Source organism: Ambystoma mexicanum, chromosome 2q, assembly GCF_040938575.1.
Source record: "Ambystoma mexicanum isolate Mex_15411 chromosome 2q, UKY_AmexF1_1, whole genome shotgun sequence".
Lineage (NCBI taxonomy): Eukaryota > Metazoa > Chordata > Amphibia > Caudata > Ambystomatidae > Ambystoma > Ambystoma mexicanum.
Window position 1 is genome coordinate 214,949,514 of NC_090924.1, and position 20,864 is coordinate 214,970,377.

Here is a 20,864-nt window from a genome sequence, read left to right on the forward strand (position 1 = left end):
TGGCTGCCCTGCAGATCATCATACATGAGACAAAGATTAGTCTAAAATATTATATTTATTTATTTCAAATAGAATCTTAAAAAGGTATTAAATTGTCTAAAGTTCTAGCACAATGTACAAAAATATATCTTACAATTTTCTAAAAAAAAGTGCATACTGTTTAAAGTGCTAGTTTCGAATGTTGACTGCTGCGAGAAATCGCAAAAGGATAGGTCACATAGATCCTAAAGCTTAATCTGGGCATGCTGTAAGTGGTGCCCCAAGCGAGTGAAGGGAATCACTCAAGTGGGGAACCCCCGATCGCTCTGACCAGACCAATGCTGTAAACAATATAATGTATATCAATAATGCAGTCCAAACAATGTTGAATCTGAAAACCAAAGAGGGGGGTTTTGAATACAATCATCAAATCAGAAACGTACAAGAAACTAAAAGAGAAAATTATATCAACTCCAAAAGGAACAGTAAAGCACACACACTAAAATCTAACTGTGGGATGCTGTGCGTCAACTACTACGGTGTCATAAACAAAGAAGGCAAATAATAAATGTGAATAACATGGCACCATTAGAAAATAGTAGTTTCGATGGAGGTAACACATCTGACAAGACATGCAGGTGATGTCCATCTTCGTCAGGACATAGCATTCCCATGAACTTCATAGGTTCTTGATTGTTCATCTGTGTCTTTCTAAGCGTACCCAGATGTAGTAGACGGCTTTTTTTCATATATATTTACACATATTTGAAGAAAACAAATACACCTAAAACAAGGTGTACAAAGAAAAAAGGAAGAAGAAAAAAGAAAAACACATCGTGAATAACACATAAATGCTAGTTAAAAATAGATGATCTGTAAGTGCAGCGAGCCTTAAGTATTCTCACATGATCTGCATTCTGGAAGGTGTACATTGAGTGTTTCCTTTCGATAACAATGCCTTTTGGTTTCCTGCAGCATGGCAAAGTCCTTTCGCGAGAACTTTATCAATCCAAATGCGTTTTCAGCGCATGCAACAAAGCTGCTCTGTGCTTGGGACTTCAGTGTGACCAATGAAAAGGCGATAAGGCACAAACAGACCAACCTCAGCACTCAGATAAAGGTACTGTACACTCTTACATAACATGCCAAGAGCATTCATTGTGCAGAGATCACTCAATAAAAATAAAATAATGTTATTTCTTCTAGGAGATGTACTTTTATACACTCTACCAAACAGATGGGGGTTTCCTTGTGTTATTTGTCCTTTTGAGTCTGTGGCGCAAATGGTTTCTGTGAGACCGAACTTAAGTGAACCTTTGGCTCTCCAGGTGTTTTGGACTCCAAATCTCATTAGCCCATGCCAACCCAGTCAACAGCGAGAGATCATGCGTGTAAACAGACCCCTGCGTGGATGCCAACCCAATAGCAACAGATTGCGTTGTGACCCTACAGGGCCAAAATTGAAAGTTGTGATGCACTCAACCTTAAATGATCTGTGGATAATAAATGTATACTTTTCTAGAAGCAGTCTTCTGTTTTCTTTCAAAAACATCTGTCAAGATTGGTTATTTTAGGTTCTATGTGACAAAGTAGCCCAATTCACTTGCATTGACTTGACATATGAGAATATTTCCACTGAAGATGTGTTTATCACAGGACAGCCCCAATGTGAAATAATGAGCTGTCAGGCCGTTTCTAACCTCAGCAGAATCCTTAAATAAAATGCAATCAATAAATGATCAGTATTCTTTTTACATGTACAGGTTGTTCCCAGATGTGCAAAATGTACAACACCGATTTTACTTCAAAATATCTCCCATACACCTGCCGCAGTAGCTGGGTCCAGATAACATTATGACTATGCATGGTTCACGTTCCTTTCATCCCGAAAGGCAATATAGCATCATGCAGAGCAGCTTCTGACATTTTGACAGGCTCTTGGTGATAGGTCCTGCAAGAAAGAGGGGATGTTTTGGGGGAGAAGAGGAGCCAAGATGCAAAACTTGAAGTGGTGATGAGTACAGGCCAGAAGAGCCTGTGTCTGTACGCTGGCACCTTTCTAGGAGAGTGTTGTGGTCAGGGCACTTGGGCTATGTGCAGTTTAGAAGTTAGCCCAGGTGCAGATATTCTGCTCAATATGCTTATAACGAGGTCTCCAGTCAGGTGTTTTTAAGGGCAGTGTGCAGAGTGCCATGCTAGTGCGAGAGGTGTAGAGTTTGGATGGTCTTAGTGTGCGCAGGGGCAGGAAGTCCTAACAGGTGTTCACAGGTAGTGTGTGAGTGGCTAGTCAATGTCCTTAGTGTAAGGGAACATAGGAATGATCTGACGAGGACATGGAATGGGAATGAACACATACGTATCGTAAAACCTTGACTGCCTTAACAGTAACCCAAGGTTCTTCAAGTTGAGGCTACTAATGCACAGGGCATGCTTCACTGACCAGGAGAAAGCTGGCGAGGTTCCACACCTCGGCTTAGTTATTAGGTGTGGCTTCTAATTGGCTGTTCTTCATGTGGACTCCTAGGGATGTTTTGGATTCAAGGGCTTGGCCCAACACTATAGTTTGCGTATTTGCCATTTTGGACCTGACTCTTTGTTCATGACAGTGCTGTTTTTGCTACACCGAGCTCTTCGGTGTTCCCAGTGGGAATTTTGTTGACCAGGAATGCCCTGGGTAAGTTTGGTGAAGGCGGCTTTGAGTCAGTAGGCATTCAGGGAATTAGTAATAGTCTCCGGTAGAAGTGTTCTTCACCGGGGAATAATGTTGCCGAATCTGTTCTTCCTGTGCTAAATAGTCAGCGTTTGGGACGTCGCAGAATCACAACAGTGCAGAGTTCACTGCGCAAACTGCCAGCCCTCATGGGAGATTTCTTTAGTGTGCAGGGAAATTGGCAAAAGCACCTGAACACTCATTGTTATCGATCAGTGAGAGGAAAGGTTTGCCCTTAAAGAGAAATCTTTGTTTATCGATGTTATGGATTTTAGTCTCCTCAGGAAGAGCTTTGATCTCCTCCTGATAATTGTAATTGTTTATTTGTAGAGCGCTTATACACAGGTAAAGTGCTTCAAAGCGCTTCAAGGCGGGAAGGGAACAGGGGAATACAGAGTCATTCTTAGGCCTTGAAATTTCCGAATGATCTTGCAAAAACAAATAGCAAACTTGGCCTGACAGCCTTACTACAAGTGCAGGTGTAAGACATAAAGGCAGGGGAGAAGGGGGAGGAGAGGGAGAAAATACAGTCCTTAAAATACCGTACTCGGCCAATGACGTTTTAAATAGTGCAAGTGTGTGACAGATGGTAAGGCGATTAGGGGGGGGAGAAGGACATACGGAAACAAAAAAACTACCGTACTAAGCCTGGCGGACCAGTCCCAGTGCATTCTAGGTAACATAAGTGCCAGACATGGAATGAAAGGGAGGGCGGGAAGGGAAACAAGTGCGCCCAGTCCAAGGCTCCGGGTTAAGTGCCGAGAGGTTACCATTCTCAAGGAATGACTAAAAAAGTGTAGAAGTTGTTGGTGGTGTGCAGATGCCTGGGGGCAAGGGTGAGGACTGGCAGGGGAGCCTGAGACCTGTGTGGCTCTGGAGGTGCACCAGGCGACCAGTCAGCAAACAGAGTTGAGTTAGGGAGAGAGGGAGGAGGGCAGTAGACAAGAATAGAGAGGCGGTTGACAAGTGAGAAGAAGAGAGAAGAGGAAGCTCTTGAGGATTTTTCAGAATTTACGGTGATCAGGCTCAAGATGGAGAGAGACAGGGAGGATGTTCCATAGGGAAGCAAATGCAGAGGAAAGAGATCTACCTCCAAATCTCTGTTTCGAGAATCGGCTCACCAGGAGAGAGTTGGAGGACGAGCGGAGGGCTCTAGAAGGAGAGTATTTAGGGATAGAGAGTTGTAGATAGTGTGGGCCCCGGCCCTAGAAAGCCTTGTGCTTTGCAGAGGGTCTTGAACTTGATCCTTTCAGCCACGGGGAGCCAGTAGAGGGATTTCAGTGCCGGAGATATGCGATCCCTGGGCTTGAGGTCAAGGATAAGTCTTGCAGTTCTGTTCTGGATGAGTTGTAGAGGTCGGAGAGTGGAAGTAGGAAGATTGAGAAGGAGACAGTTGCAATAGTCCTGCCTAGAAAGAACCAGAGCTCTGGAGACGATAAGCCTCTGAGGAGGTGCATCTGGTAGCAGGATTTTTTAGAGATGTCTGAGATGTGAGAGGAGAAGGAGAGAGTGGAATCGAAATTGACCCTTAGATTTTTTGCCTCACTAGTGGGTGAGGGTACAGGGGCAAGGGAGGCTGGCCATAGTGACATTTGGAAGGCGGGAGCAGGTGTACCAATGAGGACGATCTCTGTCTTGCTGGCATTGAATCAGAGATTGTTAGCAGCACACCAAGTCTGAATTGCTAACAGACAATCAGGGATGAGCGAGGAGGAGGCAGAGGGTAGCCTGTAAGAGAGCTGTGTGTCATCCGCATAACACTGAAATTTGGAGGTGAAGGCAGAGATCATGCGGACCAGAGGAGCCATGTTGACATTGAAGAACCAAGGGGATAGATTATATTCCTGGGGGACACCACAAGTAGAAAGGGTGATAGCGGAGAGAAAAGACCCCAGTTCCACCTGGGAAGGACGGTCAGAGAGAAAGGAGGCAAGCCATGCCAAGGCCTGATCTGTTATCCCCAGGGTGTCACAGAGACGAGATATCAGGATGTTGCGGTTTACTGCGTTGAAAGCAGAGGAGAGGTCGAGAAGAATGAGGACAGAGGGAGAGTGAGAGTCAAGATTTGAGAGCAGGTTTTCATGGGTGTTCAGAAGGGCAGTTTCTGTGTGTCTGGATGCTCTGAAGCCAGACTGATGGTCATGGAGACAACCAACAGATTCTGTGTGGAGGGTAAGACAATCTCTGTGTGGAGATAGCCAACGTCTCAAGGAGTTTTCCCAGGAAGGGAGTGATAAGGTTGGGGGTGCACTAAGGTTACTATAAAGGGTCACCCACAGGGCTTGGGTAGCATTAGGGCTGTTAGAACTCGGCACGCCTATTAGGCTCTTGGGCTGGGGGAAGTCTGAATTCTAAAGACTAGCCTATAGTGTGGCACTATGATTGTCCCTTGCCATATAATAGGGTCCAAGGTTGGGTGACCAGAGTGAAAGGGGCCCCTAGGGGACCTTGACGTCTATGGAAACAAGGTGGTTCACCACACGATAGAGAAGCCAGACACAAGGTTGTATTCCTAAAGCTAGGGTTTTATTGCAAACCAAAAGTCTCAGTTGGCCAACTCGGTCTCACGCCCCGCGACATGTATCTCTAGACCTCGAGGGACGCAAGAGAGTGAATTACGTACATCAGTTACATATATACAAAATGCATATCAAACAATCAGCTATGACATGTTTAACACCCCCCCTTTATTGGGTTTCTTTGAACTTGGTGTGATGATGGACATCTCCGACCACTATGACACCTTCAAACATCTATTCTAATAACAATTTGCAATTTGTGAGTGCAAAGGCATCTTTCGGTTATTGAATAGAACACAGCGCTTCTGTTCTTGGAAGCGAACTACATACGGGGGGGAGTTGCATTCCGGACCTTGCTATCTATCAGGTGCTATTCGCGTCCTGGGAGCCGACATGCTCTAACGGGCTCAGCACAGGGGGGCCGTTAGAAAAGCATAATTCAAGCCTTTAGCAGTATTATTCTAACATATTCTACCATATAACGAGACTGGCTGGCAGCTGTGAAATGATTAAATGCCCTGCAGCTCTGCTTCAAGGCTACATTCGGGAGGGAGCCGGGCATTCTTCCTGGCGCTGCCTACGTTTGTGTTTCAGCGAACTCTTGTTATCCTCACGGCCCTGCGGCCTTGTCCTTTTCACATACAGACAACAATGTTCCACAGTCAAGCAGTGTAAGCCTGTGAAGCAATAGGAACAGAAAGCAATGAGCAATGGTTAGAAAACAAAATGGCGATTCTTGTTACATCAAAATGGGCGTTCATTGACAAACTCGAAAACCTATATTCTGTCGTATCGTGCATGAGGCGGTTGGTCCACGGCCACCAAAATGCGTTTGCGGTCTCAAAGTAGAGGTATCCGTATTTCTAGACTGACAAACCCTCCTTTGGCCATATGCCAAACGTCTCATCTATTTATTGAAACCTCCTCTAGTGATGATGAATCTGAAGTACTTATATCTGAGTCTTGCATTCTATCGTGGACATCATTGTCTTCATCAATACCTATTGCCATCAACTCTTTCACTGCTCTCATCTCATTTGGGTCTGGGCTAGTTCGATCATGAGGTTGTTTTTTCTTTGTTATCATATGCATGCATCCTTCCGTACATCCCTCAGTTACCTCTGTGCAAACTATGGGTAAACAATGTATACAACAACAGCACGTTAGGAATATTCCGAACACCACTACTAATATTGAGATTAACTTCCATCCCCAAGATCGTAGTATTCCCCAAAACCAAGATCCTATTCCCCAGCTCCCTTCTCCCGTGGGGAGTTCAGAGCTTAGAATGTGCATTTTCTTTATTGCTTCAAAGATCGTGGGGGAATAGTCATCGACATAAACGCAACATACTGATCTCACTATTTTGCAAATTCCCCCACGATCAACCAGGAGTACATCGCGAGCCATTCTATTTTGCAGCGTCATTAACCTTATTCCTCTTTCTTCCAACGTCATGTTAATTAATATATCTGTTGTTGTGTTTATTGTATTCTTTAGGATTCTGGACAGTTGCCTTATATTATTGGAGTTCACTATCTGCCGTAAGAATGGAATGAATGATTTTGCTACATCAGTTGCTATTAAAACACCTTCGTCAGTCCTCTTGACTCTAGTTCTGGATAATCTGGCCATGGCTGCTGTTTCTAAGAGGAATACTCCTGGGAACAGTAGCCCCAGGTAACATGTACCTCTCCAGTTTCTGGGCAACCAAGGGTAGGCTTTCTCTCCACATATAAAATAAACTGGATCACCTACGTATACCGGTTCTATTTCCCATTTTAGTACCACTGTATTCATACAACCAGTATATGTTCCGACTGAAAAAGAGCCTTTCTTTTTTAGACAAAAAGGGACAGTTCTTGGGCTATAATTCACCGTGTAAGATGGGGGAATTGCATCTTTGTCCCCTTCTGTTCTTACACGAAACGTCATTACAGATTTTTTTTTGGCGGGGACAATCTATCTCGTCTATTTTGTCGTGTTATCTTCCGTGTACTTTTCCTCGTGGGCTCTGGGGCTATTTCTTGTGCTTTATGGAAAATGGAACAACCCACAGGCTTCATTATTATCTCCTCAAACTCATTCATGTTGGTTCTGTCTAATTGACCCGTATTACTCTTATTCCACTTCCCATAGAACATTGCACCTAAAGATGCACTACATGCAGAACTTAATGGTAATGGCTGCACATACCACCCTATTCCTTTTCCGGCATGCTGTGGTAAATGGGCACATACCCAACAGTTTGTTTTCTTTAGGATTGCATTTGTCATGTTCATTATCAAAAGTAAGGTGTTATTTCCAAAACCTTCCCTGTGTTTTTCTTCCATTGGGGGTAGGGTATAAGTGATCACCTGAACCGGGCTTTCAGTAGTGGATATATTAATTATTGGTAAAAACATTTCTAATGGGTGTATTGTTTCTACCCACCTCAATATTAGGTCTGTCGATATTGGTGCTACCACGCTCATAAAGCACATTATTATCGTTAGTGTCAGCATACAATTTGTTTTACCATGCGTTTTTCTTAAACTTATAGTCTTTATAACTGACTCATTCTCAGCGGTTGTGGTGCAGGAGGAGGCTGGAACCGGTCCTGGCATGTTTCTCGTCACCCTTCTTCTTCCTTATCACAGTTCATTGTGGATATCTCTCTTCGTCGCGCTTGCTCTGATGTCTATAAGTTCAGTGGTATTCTCACAGTTCAGTTTTGCCTGTCCTTCTTAGCTTGGATTTGATTATTCGTTTTTAGGCGAGATCACTTGTCCCTTCTTATACTGCTCAGAGGACCTGTGATCAGTTATCGCCTCAGTATCATGTGCGCCCAGCTTGTCCGCTCTGGTTCCGGACACATGTACTGTTAATCAATTATCTCACTTGCCATAGTACCATGTGCGCCCAGCTTGTCCGCTCTGGTTCCGGACACATGTACTTTTTATGATCGCACCGAGGAGCCGCGAGTCTTGAATTGTCCGATTTGCACAATTCTCACGCTTCACTCCTCTACACCCCTGGTTCCTTCTCCGTCCATGAGCTGAACCAGCGGTTGACATAAACACCAAAAAAAAAAAGAATGCGGATCACTTTGTCTTCCGAGGCCGCAGGTTGTATCGCCTTGCTCCTGGTATCGTATGATCCGTGAACAGTGCCGGTGCACTTTCAGATTCAGGCTTGAAGTCAGCCTGTGGCGCTACTGCAGGTGCTGGTGTGCACCGTGCCAATGATGCAGATCCTTTTTTTGGCGTTCTGGCAAGTGCTGGTGGGCGCCAAAGGGGTACACGATTTGATTTTGCTGGTATCTGCAAGGCAGATTTCACATCGGTCAGCAGTGATATCGATTCTGCTGGGCAACGTTGGGGCACTCTTTGCCCTTCCCCCTTTTTGGCAATCGTCTCAGGCTTTGTTTCGAGTTTCACTTTACGTTTTGGCAGATTAGGTGGCTGCTCACTGGCAACAGTTTCTTTCGTTCCTGGGACCGCTGTCTCTTTCCGGTCAGCAGTGTCAAGCAAGACTTTCAGTGCAGTTGGAATCTTTTTGGCGTGGGTGGCATGGATCCACGACTTCCTTATATCCACCCGTGTTGCCATCTGCGTCGCTAAAAGTACTTGATGGGGCCCGCGCCACCTGGGTGCTATTGATGACTTTCTTTCAAAGTTTTTTAGCAGCACCCAGTCTCCTGGCTCCAGCGCGTGCCTCGGACCGGTATACCGTACTGGTAATGCCTCCTGCACCTGCTGATGAATCAAACGCAATTTCTGCATTAAAAGGCCACAATAAGTACTTAGCACAGGATGTTCTATCTCACTGAGTCGTTTTGGCTGAGGTGCGCACCAAACATTTGCCGGCCTTCCCATTACATGCATAATAGTCCTATTGGTGATGCATCAACCCAACACAACTTGCTTACCGCACATATCTTGCTAATCTTTGATTTAAGAACCCTGTTGTGCCTCTCCACAAGACCGGCAGAACTCGGATGCCTTGAACTATGGAATCTCTTATCAATCTGGAGACCAGCACATATCTGTAATACCACTGCACGCACAAAATGCGGCCCATTATCAGACCATAGGACCCGGGGCAAGCCAAATCTGGAAAAATACTCCTTCAACATTACTTTTGCCGCAGTCATTGCTGTGCAATCTTTTAAAGGATATGCCTCCACCCACTTACTGAATGCACAGATTACCACCAAGACGTATTTTAAGTTTTGGCACCTCTCCATCTCTATGAAATCAAAATGAAGTACCTCAAACGGCATGGAGGGCGGCCCAAAACTGCCTGTTGGAATCACTGTTCCCTTTCCTACATTGTGTTGTAAACACGTGATACAGTTCTGCACCAACCTCTCTGCATTCTTATTTATGTTTACATTCTGCCATACTGTAGAAAGGTGCTGTATCATTTTCTTGGCACAGATGTGCGTAGGGCTGTGGGCCATTGTGACCATTGCAGTCACATACGAATTTGGCAACATCCAGCTTCTAGTTCCCTTGTCCACCCAACAACCCTCCAAATCCAACTCAGCAGATTCCTCTGCCCATCCCTGTATTTCATCGGCCGTAGCCTCGGCCTGCATTTTTTGACAGTCGCAACTCCATCTTCTATCATACAGGGTACTTCCTCTGTCTGAACCGTCATCATCTTGGTATTCAAATCGGTGGCAGTTTGTTTCGCAATTCTGTCTGCAAACGCGTTTCCCTCTCCTATTTTGCATGTTACTTTTTTATGTGCCTCGCATTTCACTATTGCTAGGCTCTTTAGAAACATGAGTGCAGACAGCAATCGTACAATCAAAGGGCCATGTTGAATTTTGGCACCATGTGATGTCAGAAACCCTCTCTCAGCCCAGAGTCGACCAAAGTTATGAACCACTCCAAACGCGTACTGACTATCAGTATATATATTCACATTCAAATTTTCAGAAATCTCGCAGGCTCTGGTTACTGCTATTATTTCCGCGGCTTGTGCTGAATTATAGGGGATTCTTTTACTTTCTACAACACTCTCTAGGGTAGTGATAGCGTATGCGGCAGTTGTCGTGCCATCTGGTAATTTAAAACATGAGCCGTCACAAAATAACTCTCCAACCGGCTCTTTCTGTGGAATATCACTTAAATCAACTCTTCCCTTGGTTTCTTCCTCAGTGACCATTAAGCAATTGTGGGGGGGTGATTCATTCTTTCCAATTTCTTTTATGGTTAGTGGCATTAATTCTGCAGGATTCAAAGCGATACACCTCATAATTTGGATATGGGGCGCGAACAAGATAATCTCATATCTTGTCAATCTAGCAGAGGTGAGGTGTTGCGTCTGTGTCCTATTTAATAGAACGTCTATGGCATGTGGCACCATCAGAATTAAAGTGTGCCCCAATACCATCCCTTCCGTCTGTGTCACTGACGCAGCAGCCGCCGCGACAGATCGCAAACATCGTGGTAGTGCGGGTACTACAGGGACCAGCGCAGAAGGAAAATAGCTGCACGGCCTATTTCTTCCACCTTGTTCCTGTGTCAAAACCGCCAATGCACATCCTTCACTTTCACACACAAATAGTCTAAACATTTTCTTGTAGTTCGGCGTACCTAAAACTGGAGCTGAGCATAATGCAGTTTTCAATCCATCAAATGCTCTCTGACATTCCTCATCCCACTGCAAAGGCATAATCGCATCTTTTCTAGTCAAATTCATTAATGGTTTCACAATTAACGCAAAATTACCAATCCATTGTCGGCAATATGAAGCCATGCCTATTATGGCTCTGACTCCTTTTTGTGTCTTTGGAATAGGCATACAAGAAATACTTTCTACTCGTTCTGGCGTTAGTCTTCTCCCTCCTTTTTGAAAGTAGGTAGCCCAAATAAGCCACCTCCTTTCGATTGTACTGAAAGTTCTTCAAACTAGCTTTATGGCCATGTGCCGCTAGGTGTGACAGTAGTAATACAGTGCTTTCTTTACAAATCTCCTCTGTGTCTGCAGCTAGCAATAAATCGTCTATGTATTGCAAAAGTACACAACCCACGGGTAATTCCAGCATGTCTAGCTGTTCTTTTAATGCTCTACTGTAAATACTTGGACTTTCCGTATAACCTTGCGGAATCCGCGTAAATGTAAATGATCGTCCTCCTAATGTGAACGCGTACAAATATCTACTGTCCTTGTCCACTGGAATACTAAAGAATGCATTTTTCAAATCTATTACACTAAAATATTCTGCTAAAACAGGTATCATTGTCAATATTGTAGTGACGTCTGGCACTAGAGGAAATTGCGGATCTAGTACTGTATTCAATGCGCGTAGATCAATTATGAAACGGTATGGTACCTCATTACCTCCTTTTTTATAAACCGGAAGAATCGGGCTGTTGCATGTACTGCCTGTGATTTCCTCTATTACCCCTAATTGCACCAAATCGGTAACAATACTCTTCAATCCTTTCTCACCTTCAACCGAAATTTTGTATTGGGGTATTCGCGGTAAGGTAACACCTTCTTTCAAAATAATCTTTACTGGCTCTATCTTTAAACATCCCACATCGTTGTCATGCATTGCCCATATACAGGTTGGTACTTTACTTAGTTCCCCTGGTAACGCTTCGGACATGAATTCTGACACAGGGGCATCGTGTGGCCATATTGTTAGAAACACTCTGTCTGCCGTGCAATGTATAACAGAACCTAGTTTTTTCAACAAATTTAATCCCAACAAATTTTCTCCACAATTTTCTGTTAGAAGGAAAGGACAATGTTCGGTAAATGGTCCTATGGTAACTGGGACTGGTTTGGACACTGGGTTTATGACTGGTGTACCTGCGAACCCTAGGAAAATATTCTTTTGCCCTGGCAGTGGTATTTTCAGAACCAACTGATGGTCTATTGAACACTTCTGTGCTCCTGTATCTACAAGAAAGCGGTGCTCCTCATTCCCGACTCTCATTTCTATGTAGGGTCCTCTCTGATTCACGGGAATAGACACTGGTTCCGACCCCTGTCCTGGGCTGTCCTATTGGGGAAATAACACATCGTCTGATGTGTAATCATTACTATTACTGTAATACGTGTTTGGCTGTGTATCGAAAACATTTCCACTCTTCCCTCTATTTCCCCCACTCTGATTTCCATATTGTTGATTTTGCTGTCCCTGACTCTGGTTTGGGGCATTTTGGTTTTGGCCTTGGTTTTGATTACCTTCGTTATTATGATGCTGCTGCATACTATTCCTATTTGGTCCATTCGCTCCTGGGTGTCCTTTATGCTGTCTCCTCTGACCAGACCCATTTATATTCTGTAGATGCGGGCATTGCGCTCGCCAATGTCCTTCCTCTTTACAATATGCACACTGATCCGGCCCCACTGTTCCCCATGCATATTCGAACTACTCCTTCCTTGTGCGTTCCCTCGCCCTCTATTATGTCCTACTACTTGCTGCATTAGTACCTGTGTTCTAATTAGACATTCCTTCAAGTCTGCCCCCCACCTGTTTTAGCAACGATAATTCGTTCACCATCTCCTTCTGCCCCGGCGATGGTAACTGCTGCCGTTTATTATGCGACCGCTTTTCCCCCTTCCCAGGTCTCCCGACTTCCCTACTCCTGTACGCAGGTGTAGTTAACATTTCGGCATAGTCATTATCTAATTCATCTTTAAACTCAAAAAGTCCATACACATGTTCTCTCACTTCATCATCCCTCTCCCTACAGTGTGCTAATGCATTCAAATCTAACAATCGCTGTGGTGGTAATTTCCCAATTAGATGTTTCCATTTCTCCACCAAAGATTCACCCATGCATTCCAAAACTACCTGTCTTTCGTTGCTTCTACGAAAGTCATATATCGAAGCCAATGTTGCCGTCCCATCATTCCCGTCTATATACATCTCTGCCTGTTGCTGCAATTCCACCTTCCTTTCTTTGCTGATTGCGCTGCGGGTTACCCTCATGCACTCCTGTTGGTCAGTCCCGCCTCTTGCCCCCGCTGTTTCAACTTCAACCCCGGGAGGAACGGACGGTACCGAGTCTGTGTCTAAGACGGGAGGTGCGGATGGGACAATGGGAACAGCGAGTGTCTGTTGTGGGCCTGGTTGGCTAGTAGGAAGTGTTACGTGCGCGGTCTGTGGCTGTGGGAGGGCCTGAGCTACCGGAGGGGGAACTTGGGCTACGGGCGGGGTCTGGGCAATAGCTACTGTCGTGTCTGGTCTTACTTCTGATCTTGGGCCTTGTTTTGTATGGGTCAATATAGTTTCTATCAATTCATCTGCCATGTGTAATTCTCGCTGTGGGTATATCTTTTCTATATTCAACTGGTCACGCCTACCTTCCCTTCTTAGACTCTCAGTCCACTCCTCCTCTTCTTTTTCTTCCGCTACCTCACCTTTTGATTTATGCCTGCGCGCATGCTTTGCTCTGCTTTTAAATCGGAGCATTGCTTCCTTTCTCCAGTCTTTAATATTCTCAAATGCTGCAGGACGCGCTTTCTTTCTTATCAACACCCTTTCCAAGTTATCTATCCTCGCCATCTCAAAACTACCATTAATCGGCCACTGATGGTCTTGTTGCTTTCTGGTTTGTCTATGCCAAGTCTCACAGAATATTATCGCACCCACTCCATACTTCACATACATCTCATACGCCGGCGTTCCCCCCGGTGGTACAATTTGGCCATTTTCCAAAGATTGTCTACCACAGCGGAAAAAACCCTGCTAGGGTGGACAATACCCCAGGCATGTTTCAACCTTCCCCCTGGTTAATCAACGTTACCTAGGGCGTTTGATTTTGCAAAGTCAACTCTCAACCAATATCAGGATACTTTGAATCGGGCAATGACTCACCTGATAAATCAAGTCATCTGTATACTGACGCACCAAAGGACGTCGTATCTGCGTTTCTTGGCTTCCGCCTAGTTTCGGGACCCTCGCCTCCTTGTTCCCTAGCCAGGCACGTCGATCAGGGATCAGATGTGTGCAGATCTGCAAAGGAGTCTCTCATCACTTTTACAGGGCGCCCCGAACACCTCTTGATCCCGGCTCAATCGTCCCATCCTCGCCGTTCTCTGCCTTTCTCAATTACAACGTTACGCAAAGGAACAAGTGGGGGAGGGTCCCTATTCGGGCACCATCTTGAAAGGGGCCCCTATGGGACCCTGACGTCTATGGAAACAAGGCGGGTCACCACACACGATAGAGACGCCAGACACAAGGTTGTATTCCCAAAGCTAGGGTTTTATTGCAAAGCAAAAGTCTCAGTTGGCCAACTCCGTCTCACGCCCCGCGACATGTATCTCTAGACCTCGAGGGACGCAAGAGAGTGAATTACGTACATCAGTTACTTATATACAAAATGCATATCAAACAATCAGCTATGACATGTTTAACATTCGGGAGGGAGCCGGGCATTCTTCCTGGCGCTGCCTACGTTTGTGTTTCAGCGAACTCTTGTTATCCTCACGGCCCTGCGCCCTTGTCCTTTTCACATACAGATAACAATGTTCCACAGTCGAGCAGTGTAAGCGGAAAATATACTGCAAAGCAATAGGAACAGAAAGCAATGAGCAATGGTTAGAAAACAAAATGGCGATTCTTGTTACATCAAAATGGCCGTTCATCGGCAAACTCGAAAACCTATATTCTGTCGTATCGTGCATGAGACGGTTGGTCCACAGCCACCAAAATGCGTTTGCGGTCTCAAAGTAGAGGTATCCGTATTTCTAGACTGACAAGAGGGTCCCCTCATAACCGCCCAGGCCCAATATCGACCAGCTTTCGTTTAGCAGCTGTATGCCTGAGCTACCACCTTACCCGTCTCCAAAACCAGGCAGGGGTCTTCATGGCATTGTGGCCTTTACTACCTTGTGCCCCGATCAGCCTTGCATATCCTGTTACTATCTCTGGAACCCAGGACCACAGATGCAGCAACAGAAAGAACTTCAATAGGATTGTAAGGGTTTGCACCTACCGCCCCAGGCCACTCCGTATTGATGTTAATGCACGTGTTGATTGTCACTCATTGTGCTGATTTCTATTAGTACATGTGTGCCATGCTTTGCAGCCCTGTGTTTGTCTAAGCAACTGTGTTTGCAGTTGATGCCTTTTAAAATGGCAATAACATTAATAAATAGTTCAATGTCAACTAACTTGTTGCTCTGGTAGTCTTTAAGAGCTGAGCTCTTGAGAGCAATGTTGCGGAATTGTAGACCATAGGGGATGTATTTCCAGACTCTCAGTGTAATGGCATTCTCTTCTGCATTGGAAGTGACCTAAAAGTCTTAGCATGCCTTCTCCCATGTGTAACTCAGTCCCTAATGCTTGCATTAAGCATGCCCAACCACTGTGGATTAACCATATTGCTCCCTGCACTACTCATGCACACAGGGTCATGAACATACGGCTGAGATCCACCTTTTAGATTTTAGATTCCCCATTTACTTGGCCTGACAATTGTGACCCATAACTATAGGGGAATCGCAACAAAAAGAGATAGAAATACAATTACTATGTACCCCCTAATTAAAATACAGCTGAAAGCGGAAACCAAGAATGAGGTCAAGGAGAGTACACAATAACATGCAGGGCTTGGTTTGGATCCGAGGTCAAGGAGAGTGCATGATAAGCTGCACGGCCTGGTTTGGATCAGAGGTCAAGGAAAGTACATCATAACCTGCAGGGCCTGGTTTGGATCAGAGGTCAAGGAGAGTACACCATAACCTGCAGGGCCTGGTTTGGATCAGAGGTCAAGGAGAGTACACCATAACCTGCAGGGCCTGGTTTGGATCAGAGGTCAGGCAGAGTACATCCTAACCTGCAGGGCCTGGTTTGGATCAGAGGTCAAGGAGAGTACACCATGACCTGTAGGGCCTGGTTTGGATCAGAGGTCAAGGAGAGTACATCCTAACCTGCAGGGCCTGGTTTGTATCAGAGGTCAAGGAGAGTACATCCTAACCTGCAGGGACTGGTTTGGATCAGAGGTTAAGGAGAGTACATCATAATCTGCAGGGCCTTGTTTGGATCCGAGGTCAAGGAGAGTACATTATAACCCCTAGTGCCTGGTTTGGATCCGAGGTCAAGGAGAGTACATCATAACCTGCAGGGCCTGGTTTGGATCAGAGGTCAAGGAGAATGCATCATAACATGTAGGGCCTGGTTTGGATCCAAGGTCAAGGAGAGTACGTCCTAAGGTGCAGGGCCTGGTTTGGATTTGAGGTCAAGGAGAGTATGTCCTAACCTGCAGGGCCTGGTTTGGATCAGAGGTCAAGGAGAGTATGTCCTAACCTGCAGGACCTGGTTTGGATCAGAGGTCAAGGAGAGTACGTCATAACCTGCATGGCCTGGTTTGGATCAGAAGTCAAGGAGAGTACATCGTAACCTGCAGGGCCTGGTTTGGATCAGAGGTCAAGGAGAGTACGTCATAACCTGCAGGGCCTGGTTGGGATCCAGGATACTGGAAGACACTAGCATTATAAAGGCGATAGCTCCCCTTCAATAAATGGCACCTTACATTTGTATGAAATCATTTTGAAATGTCTTCAAAAGCCCAAAGTTCAGTAAAGGCGTGGCATTCTTCTGAGCACTATGTCAAATCAGACAGCCGTGTTGTGATACTCAGTAGATTGCCTGCCCAGCAACACAGGATACAGGAGGCAAATGTGCTGACATGGTGTTGCAGGACAATATCCCACTTTGTGTTGTGGAGATTTATACTCTACAACCCAGGAGGTGCACAGCATATAACTTGATGTCAGGCTCTCAGGCTCTCAGGCTCCAGGCCCAGCTATCATTGTGAATTGATCTGCAGGCAGGCTGTCTCATGTACACAATGCCAACGCCCCCTAGGTTTGCACATCTTCTAGATACAGTCCACCATTGAGTCAAGACAAACTTTGTCCTTAGATGGTGCCACAGGCCTGCCAGCAATACACCCAACGAAGAGCACACGCCCCTGAATAATACAGGCTCCAGGGTTACTAAGCCTTCCAGCTGCCACATTGTCCAGCCAACAATAAAACACATCTATACCATTCGGTACATGATTTTGGAGAATGGAGGCTTTTGTTCTGTACTTTCTGTAAACATACACCCTTGACACAGATAGGCATTGTCCTTACAGACATGCAGCAAAGTCAATATCACAGTAATGGTAACACAAGCAGGATTTCAAAATACTGCCTGTTTTACTACTGCAGCTGATTATGGGTTTGGAAACCCTTTACCTCCTCTCAGAATGGAATGGCTGGAATGGCGCAGGCAATATTACCGCTTGTGGTAATGCCGGCACTCCCCAAAGAAGTCCCATGCGACTTTAAAATGAAAAGTAACTAAAAGCTATAATTAGGTACTGAATTAACAATAGGACTGGAAGTAACAGTAGTTCACTTTGCATGAAGTAGCACAGCTAAAACCACCAAACTCCTAATGAAGCCGTGTGTAGGCAATGTAAATTGAGAACTCCTTCTTCCTGCTTCAATTACAAAGGGTGGGTCTTCTCATGGTATGGTATAGTATTGTTTATTTATATAGCGCCTATACACAGGCAAGTGTTTCAAAGCGCTCAAGGAGGGTGGGAACATGGGGGAAAAACAACAGTCGCTCAGAGCCCTTAAAATTCTGAGACGAAAATAGTCTGCACAGGCAGAGTAAGTGCGTATAATACATTTAACACGTTGGGACACACCAAATAGGCCTGACAGCGATTCTGCAGTTTTACCAGGGCAATTAGGGGTGAAGACAAGGGAGAAACGACAGACAATCTTCAGGCACGGTGCATTCGGATCGTGCAAGTGCACAGACGGTGACAGGAAGGCGGAGGTCCAAGTACACCCAGTCAGTGGAGACTGGGGTAAGTGCAGAGAGAGCCACTCTCTTGGGTAAATTCTCAAGTGCAGTGAAGGTGCATGGGGTGTAGGGCCCTAAGGCAAGTGCGGGAGGAGACTAGCGGGGGTGCCCGGGACCGGTGAGACTCTGCGGTACAATAGACGGCCAGTCAGTAGAGCTGTTAGGGGGAAGAGGGAGAGAGGGGAAGAGTAGGTAGCAAGGTCAGCAGGGCAGATGGAGAGAGAAGGAAGAGGAGAAAAGGATGGTCTTGAGGAGTTTCCGAAACTTAAGAAGATCAGGCTCCAGACAGAGGGCGGCAGGGAGGCTGTTCCACAGGGAGACATCTGCTGATAATAAGGATCTCCCTCCAAATCTCGGCTTGGAGAACTGTCTCACTCGCAGAAGGTTGGAGGTAGATGAGCAGAGGGCTTGTGAGGGACAGTATTTAGGGAGCCAGCATTGCAGGTAGGTAGGTCCAGGCCCCAAAAAGCCTTTTGAACAATGCAGAGGGTCTTGAACTTGATCCTTGCAGCCACGGGGAGCCAGTGAAGGGATTTCAGTGCCGGAGAGATGCAGTCCCTGGGCTTGAGGCCAAGGATAAGTGTTGCGGTTCTGTTCTGGATGAGTTGCAGATGGTGCAGGGCAGAAGAAATGAGGTTGAGGAAGAGGCTGTTTCAATAGTCCAACCTAGAGAGAACCAGGGCTCTGGAGACAGTGAGCCGCTGGGGGGAAGTGAGAAAAGGTAGAGTACCTCTGAGGAGGTGTAGCTGATAGTTAGATTTTTAGAGATGTCAGAGATGTGAGAGGAGAAGGAGAGAGTGGAGTCGAAGCCTCGAAGGTGGGTGCGGGCGCAGGGCCAAGGCCGGCCAGAGTGAAAGTGGGGAAGCATGAGCTGGGATTCCCAATGTGAACAATCTCAGTCTTACTGGCATTGAGGCAGAGGTCGTTTCCAGCACACCATGACTGAATAGCGGACAGTTGGAAATGAGCGAGGAGGAGGAGGAGGAGGCTGAGGGTAGCCTGAAAGATAGTTGCGTGTCATCCACGTAACACTGGAAGTTAGAGGTGAAAGTGGCAATCACACGTGCCAGGGCAGACATATAGACGTTGAAGAACCAGGGAGATAGATTAGATCCCTGGGGAACGCCAGAGGTTGAAAGTGCTATAGTCGAGAGAAAGCTCAGAGTTTCACCTGGGATGGGCAGTCGGAGAGAAAGGAGGTTAACCACGCCAGAGCGTGACCTGTGATTCCCAGGGTGTCACAGAGACGTGCGATCAGGATGTTGTGGTTAACAGTGTCAAAGGCAGAGGGGAGGTCAAGGAGAATGAGGACAGAGGGAGTGTTAGTGTTAAGATTTGAAAGCAGGTCTTCACGGGTGTTCAGAAGAGCAGTTTCAGTGCCTCTGGATGCTCCAAAGCAACCAATAGATTCAGTGTGGAGGGTCAGCTGAGAGATAGCCAACTTCTCCAGGAGTTTACCCAGGAAAGGAGTGATAGAGATAGGGCGGTAGTTTGCCGGAATGGAGGGGTCGGCAGAGGGTTTCTTGAGCGCAGGGTGCACAAGTGAGTGCTTAAGGGCAGTTGGGAAAACTCCAGTGGAAAAGGAGAGATTGCCGAGATCAGCCAAAGCTGGTGCAAGGGAGTCAATGTTGTCCTTAATGGTTTTAGAGGGGCAGGGATCCACCTGTTTGGATGAGGCCTTCATAGACCGGACTTGTCTGGTGACCTCATCAGGTGTGATGGGTGAGAGAGAGGAGAGGGTAAGAGGAGGGGGGCTAAGGGAGGCTCCAGTGTTGGTGTATGCTGTGGTATGGAAGAGAGGGAGAAAAGTATGTCTTGTGTTTTTGTAATGAAATGTGCAGCCAGGGCCGAGTAAAGGTCCTGGGTGGGTGTGACAGAAGAAGAGGCTGCTTCAGGATTGGCCAGTCAATATTGCCTTTGAAGGAGGTGGCAGGCCAGTTTGTCAGATGGTCCGCCCGACGAGATACATTTCCGCTCTGCTGCTCTACACTTGCTTTTAAGGGCATGCTGCTATGCAGCCTAGTGGCTTTAGCCTAAAAAGAAACATTTGCCAGGAAAGCTACAAAATGCGGAAACTCACCTCTGCAAAGGTTGTGAGCACTAAACAAGAGCCGCTCAACCTGGTTGGACACCCTCTGTACTGGTTCGACTTCTCTAAAGATCTGGTGCTCACAAAGCAGACCTCTCATAAAAAGGATCTTAAAGACTGCGGGATAGAGAGGTATATTCCTTGCCTGGTCTCGACTCTCACACTGTCATGATTCCAACCCGTCATGTCCCCAGCCCTCCAAGATGTCAGGCTGGAGCCAGGCCACGATCACCTACATGGCCCTCAAGGGCCTCTCCATCCCTCCAAAGACCCACTTGGAGTCAGACTTGGCGCTTGTGGCACCAGACTCACTCACTCCCATAGGATAACATTGGGGATTGGACTTGTAGTGCATTGAGGGTGACAAGATGGATGCCCCCACATATTTCGGTTCCCAGAACTGCATGTGCGGTCTAGTCTTTTGGGTGTGGTTCAGCCCAGAGACACCTGGGATACCCAGAGACTATTTAAGCCACACCCAGGCTGAGAAACATGCTTTGCGTTTTCTGCACCTGCAGCGTGACACTCACCGTGTTCGGATCGGTCTCCAGTAGCCCTGCATCTTTCTTCTGCGCTCAGCTCCTGCAAGAACAAGAACACCGTTAGGAACAGCCTTATCTTGCGGCGCTTCTGCCCATCATTCATCGCTCCTTCTGTTCTGCGGACATCTTCGGCGGTGTCATTCCCATCCCGGCACGCCGCTTCCTAAGGAAAAGGGAAAAGAACAGAAAAAGGCATCAG

At 46.3% G+C, this 20,864-nt stretch overlaps 1 protein-coding gene across 3 annotated transcripts in view; it reads left to right on the forward strand.

Annotated features, from left to right (window-relative positions):
• TMC5 (transmembrane channel like 5) overlaps nucleotides 1–20,864 on the forward strand; it is a 662,848-nt gene that overhangs the window by 336,287 nt on the left and 305,697 nt on the right. For all 3 annotated transcript variants that reach the window (XM_069647144.1, XM_069647145.1, XM_069647146.1), the window contains exon 11: nucleotides 955–1,099. In XM_069647144.1, coding sequence (XP_069503245.1) covers nucleotides 955–1,099 — 145 coding nt within the window. The remainder of the gene's footprint in view (nucleotides 1–954; nucleotides 1,100–20,864) is intronic.